At 54.2% G+C, this 6,000-nt stretch overlaps 1 protein-coding gene across 1 annotated transcript; it reads left to right on the top strand.

The window, feature by feature from the left end:
* The first annotated feature begins 4,482 nt into the window (after positions 1 to 4,482).
* LOC125146618 (keratin-associated protein 5-10-like) lies at positions 4,483 to 5,085 on the top strand. The gene has a single exon (XM_047823316.1). The coding sequence runs from the start codon at positions 4,483 to 4,485 to the stop codon at positions 5,083 to 5,085; it is 603 nt and encodes a 200-aa protein (XP_047679272.1).
* The last annotated feature ends 915 nt before the right edge of the window (positions 5,086 to 6,000 follow it).

The following is a 6,000-nucleotide window of genomic DNA, read 5'->3' on the forward strand; positions in this document are numbered from 1 at the left end:
ACGATGAATGCGGAAATGAATGGAAGGGATGTCGGGTAACGAAAACAAGCTTGCCAAAGAAACTCAACGGTGGGGGACTCACACATCCCAATGGCAATGGGTGCTGCACGCCTACAGCGATGGAAGCACTGTGGTGCTGCCAGAAGGATAGACTCACAGATCAGTGCCATAGAATGGACAGTATGAAGAGGAGCCCTTGAACTTATGTTCCACTGACTTTCACCCAGAGTGCCAAAACAATCAGTGCAGGAGTCTTTTCCATAACGAGTGCTGACACACCTAGAAATCCACTTTCAAAAGAATGAAGTTGCATCTTTACATCCCATCGTATAAGAAAACCACATCAACAACAACAACAACAAACAACAAGAACAACACATACAACAACAAGAACAACAAAATTCCTTCTATCTAGATCAAGCATTTTAGCATAAAAGTTAAAACGACGCACTATCAAACTCTCAGGAGACATCCTGGGTTACGTCTTTGAGACCTTGTCTCGGCAATGGCTCTGAGATACGACAGAGAAAGCACAGGAAGAAAAACTCAGGAAAATTGGGTGCCATCAAAATGTAACACTGTTACATAGGCAAAACTCTCACTCCTCGAAATCAACCAGTCAATCCAGCAACCAATCAATGAATAAGATTGAACCCCCCCCCCGCACACACACACACACACACACACACACACACACAAAAGAAAAAACAACTGAGCACTGGATCTGGATAGACATTGGTCCAAGAAGGTACACGGTTGGCGAATAAGCCAATGAGAAGATGCTCAACGTTATTAGGAATCAGGGAAATGCAGATGAGAACCACAAGGCGATCCCCGTGCCTAGGATGGCTAGGATCCAAAAGACAGACAATAAGACGTGCTGGGGAAGGTGTGGAGAAACCAGAGCCCCGCGCGTTGCCGATGGGACTCAAATGGAGGCAACTGCTTTGCAAAAGAGGTTGACAGCTCCCCACGTGTTAAGTAGAGATTCCATGCCACTCAGAAATTGCACTGCTAGATATACGCCCAAGAGAAGAGAGAACGTACAGCATGCAAAAATTCGTGTGCTAAGTCACGTAGTAGCATTCTTCACAAAGGCCGCCACGGGGAAATAACCAAATGCCCGTCAACTGATGCGTGGGTAAACAAACTGGTCTATCCACGGGATGAGATCTTACTTAGCTCGTTTTCAAAGGGTATAAAGCTCTGATACATGCTAACCAAACAAAGAAACAAACAAAAACGTTGAAAACGGTATGCTAAGTGAAAGGAGTCACACGCAAAAGGCCACATACTATACGACCCCATTTCTCTGACAGTGTCCACAAAGCCATCTACACTAGCAATGAAGAATCATTCTAGATCAGTATGTTCTGGGGGCTGGGTGGGAAGGGACGAATGGATACCACGTGCTCGCGTTATGGAGTTGTGTTTGGGGGGCCATGAACATGTTCTGGAACGAGTCAGAAGTGATGCTTGTATCACTTTGCAAATCGACCAAACACCACTCAATTGCACACGTCAAAGGCTGAATTTTATCACATACGGAGTAGGTCTCCATTCTCAAATTCATGTGACGTGACGTTGTTTTGGCATCCTCTTCTATGGGGAAGAAACTCGTCCACGGTTAAGAATCTTCCCAAACCACCTTGGGATTTCCATCGAAGGTGCGCCTTTTAGTCATGGACTGCAGATGCCCATTTCAAGGCAAACGTCATGAACCACCCTAAGGAATATTCAAGACGGCACCAAAGTATTTCCCAGAAGCTGACATGTAATATATTCTACGGCTGTATTTCTTTGGTCCGTGGACATGACATGCTAGAAGAAGGTTTCATTGTGATAGGATGTGAAAGCGTCTTCAGGAGGGAAACCATGCCTGCAGAGCATGGGAGGAGCTTGGAGGTGGCCACGCCCCTCCACTCACCAAGAAAAGGCTCAACTGAAAAAACCAGCAGCCCTTGACCAGCAGATCCACCAAAGAACCCAGGTCACAGGGCATCCTGCTGCATGCCCCCCCACGCCCCGCCCTGTGTTGGAGAGACAGAGGGGCAGAGACAGAGAATCACAACTTACAGAAACAGAGGGTAAGTAAGCCAACCTCAGTGCAGACATGCCCGAGAGCTAACATCTCCAGGGGGACACACTCCAAAACTCCCCTCACGCTTTGGGCCAGAGGGAGCATGGAAGGAGACAGGTAGAATTATGCCAGAGCACGTCCCCACCTTCGTGAGGTCTGCCCTCAGGACACATGGTTTGACCAAGCCCAACGTTGCTGGGGTTTTATCAGAGCCCAGTGACCTGGAGGGGAGGAAATACTCAGCTCCAGTCCCACGCTGATTCATGACCACCTGGCGGCAGGGTGGCAGCCCGGCTGGCGGCGGGGGCGTGGTGGGGACCGACTGAGGCCGCCTAGTAAAGGTTGCAGGCCAGGTCACTAAAAGACGAAGAACATCCCCTCACCCCCAGCCCTTATTAACACACCCCTCCAGGCCTAGGTACCACCATTCCTCTTCCCCGGTGCATCACGTCCCGCTTTCGACATCAAAGTACAAGGCATACTAAAAGACAAAGAGCTCAGCTGGGAGACACAGAGCGGGCATCACAGCCGGACCCGGGCACGGCAGGGACTTTGAAATGATCAGACGAGGAAGTTAAAATAAATATGATTGACACGCTGAGCCTCTCAGGACACCTCCGAGAGGAAACGGGTGACGGAAGCAGCGACAGGAAGTCCTACCAAAGATTCCCAGAAAGGGCTAGAGATCAAAGGCACTGTGACAAAGGCGAAGAAAGGCTTTGATGGACCCATCAGCTGACCGGACACGGTGTGCACGCACTCCGTGAACTCAGGCAGGTCAATGGAAACTTCCCAAGCCGGAAGGACAGAAAAATGCCGGGGGTGGGGACGGGGGTGGGGGGGGGGGCGGGACAAGGTGGGGAAGGAAAGGAACACGCCCAACCGAGACCTAGACACAAAAAATAGAAACCAAAGCTATCGACTTTGCACGTGTGGTTTAAAATTGGAAGGGAATTTGTCAAACTAATAAAGGCGGTGGCATAGATAGTTAAGCCTAAGAGCCTGCAGGGCATTTCTCTTCGCGTTGCTCAGACTTGAGCCCTGCGTCCCTTTGGCAGGGAGCCTTAGCTTTGTCGTATTCGTTTGATTTTATCTTTCCGAAGAGGGGGCTATCAGCCTCCACAAGACACATTTATGCCACGTAGGTGTAAGTCGCCCTTGGAACGATGTACAGCCAAGTGTTTTCAACTGTCACGCGAGCAAATGGAATATTGATATCAAACCCGCAAGCCATCCAAATCTTCCGGGGCAGAAACCATTGTTCTCACGCGTGGTTCCCTGGTCCACGCGTTGAGGGCTGTCATGGCGGGCGAGGCCAGGGCGAGCCACCAGACCCCAAGGAGACAGGCTAGGAACGGTGGGTTGCGCTACACTCCTGAGGGACTCTACGGAGAGCATCGGCGTCAAGGACCTGAAAGACGCACGGCCGGTGATTCCTACCACATCCTCCTCACTCTTTTCCCTGCTGACCCGCTAGCAAAATGGTTCTTCTCTCCAGTCGCCGGGACCTCATGCGCCGCTGGCCTGAAGCTCTTGGTTGCGGAGGGAGAAAGGCTTCCAGCACGGACACACAACCATTCCGCTGGACTGGAGTGGAGGCGGCCACCCGGCCACTTTGGGCTCCTCGTGCCTCGGGGTCTACAGGCAAACAAGGGGCGTCGTACTGATAGCACGGATGGATCCTGATGCCCACAGTGCAATCGGGCGGCTCCGCTCCATAGAAGGAAGGCAGGGCACCTCGGGAGCACAGGAGCTGGCTCGAGGCATCTCTCAGCACCACCCTGCCCCGCGATTTCAGTCAAAGCAGAACTCCCACGAGGCCATTCAAGGAGGACCCTGAGTAGCCCGGGCTCCGCCATCAGGGTCCCAGCCCAGAACCGTGGGCGCCACCTGCTCCCAATGCCCATAAGCACCTCCTGCCCGGAGATGGACAGGAAGGGCCCTGCCCACTGCCCACCGCCACGGTGGCTTTCTGCTTCCCACACTCTCCACACCCTGAGCCCACCGGTCATGTGCTCTTTGGAATCATGCCAAGACTGTTGAGGGTCTCGAATCGGGTCAGGGTGGGACCACCAGGGCTCCGAGGCGCTGCTTCCGTCTCCCTGCAAACTCTGAAACACAAGCCCGTCAGGTGATGCAAGTCGGGCGCTGGGGAAAAGGCAAAACCCACCAAAGACGTTCTGGTCAATACAATCACATGGTCATGATGAAATTCTGAAAAATACTCATCCTTTGTCCGCTGCAAAGTGGCACAAACAGGAACCAGGAAGTGACAGTGTGTCAGCCTCTCACCTGACCCTGGCAGGTATATACAGGGCCCCCGGCCCAGGAGGCTCCACACCTGAACACCTCCCCTCTGCACCTGCATCTCTGACCGACTCCGCCCAAAACCCACCAGAAACATGGGCTGCTGTGGCTGTTCTGGAGGCTGTGGCTCCAGCTGTGGGGGCTGCGGCTCCAGCTGTGGGGGCTGCGGCTCCAGCTGTGGGGGCTGCGGCTCCAGCTGCTGTGTGCCCGTGTGCTGCTGCAAGCCCGTGTGCTGCTGCAAGCCCGTGTGCTGCTGTGTGCCAGCCTGTGCCTGTTCCAGCGGCGGCTCGTGTGGGGGCTCCAAGGGAGGCTGTGGCTCCTGTGGGGGCTCCAAGGGGGGCTGTGGCTCCTGTGGGGGCTCCAAGGGGGGCTGTGGCTCCTGTGGGGGCTCCAAGGGGGGCTGTGGCTCCTGTGGGGGCTCCAAGGGGGGCTGTGGCTCCTGTGGCTCCTGTGGCTGCTGCCAGTCCAGCTGCTGCAAGCCCTGCTGCTGCCAGTCCAGCTGCTGCCAGTCCAGCTGCTGCAAGCCCTGCTGCTGCCAGTCCAGCTGCTGCAAGCCCTGCTGCTGCCAGTCCAGCTGCTGCAAGCCCTGCTGCTGCCAGTCCTGCTGCTGCAAGCCCTGCTGCTGCTCTTCCGGCTGTGGGTCCTCCTGCAGCCAATCCAGCTGCTGTGTCCCCGTTTGCTGCCAGTGCAAGGTCTGAGGCTCTGGCTGATGGCCTCAGGGAACTCCGAAAGACCTGTGCTTGCCCTCAAGTGACTATAGGTACATCCTGGTTACACCCCCCCCCCAAAAAAAAACACACACACACAAAGCCCGCCCCCCAAACACTTCCTCTCCACTTGCTGGATCCCTCCAGTGTCTTGGCTTAGACTTTGCCCCCAGCCCTTGTGGCAAAGCAATGGACTAGTCCCATACACATTCCCTACAAAGGCGATCCCATCCTGCAGGCCCTTTGGCCTCTCCTACTGCCATGCCTTCATGCCTGAGCCACACTACCTGGAAAAGGCCCACAGGGCCAGCACGGGGCCCAGATCCCCCTCTCTCATCATTCTCTGTGTCAAAGCACCACATCCTTGCTCTCCTCTGCTTGCCAGGAGCTTGATGGCATTGGCATCGCAATGTCTCCTGGAAGCTGCCTCACTAACACAGGTGTGTTAAGATCCAATGGGTCTTGGTGCACCACCCCCATGAGTGGTAAATAAACTCTCCCCCCATAAGTCTTGGTCTTCGTGTGGCGGTTTCCTTCCATCCGCGGTCTCACTTGCAAAACACACCGTGTGTCCCTCATCTCACTTCTCAAGGCACCACTGCTCCCCACATCTTCACTGCTGTCACTCCACTGTTGGCTCACTGCTCACTGCACATACGTTTGTGGAATTAAATCAGGAACGACTCACTACACGCATGGAGGAATGAGTCAATAAGTCAGGAAGAGACGACTGAATGTAAAAGAGGCGTTCTTATCAGGCTTAAGGGAGCCCAGACTGCTGAGCCTCCATGGGATTCAGACTTTGTTGGAATCGTGGAGGCTGCTCCTTCCCCATGCCAGGATCTGCTTCGCAAGGCATCCCATGAGTGGTGTCTGCGCCCATCCAGGCCGCAGAGCAGGAGCCAA

Source organism: Prionailurus viverrinus, chromosome D1 (assembly GCF_022837055.1).
Source record: "Prionailurus viverrinus isolate Anna chromosome D1, UM_Priviv_1.0, whole genome shotgun sequence".
Lineage (NCBI taxonomy): Eukaryota > Metazoa > Chordata > Mammalia > Carnivora > Felidae > Prionailurus > Prionailurus viverrinus.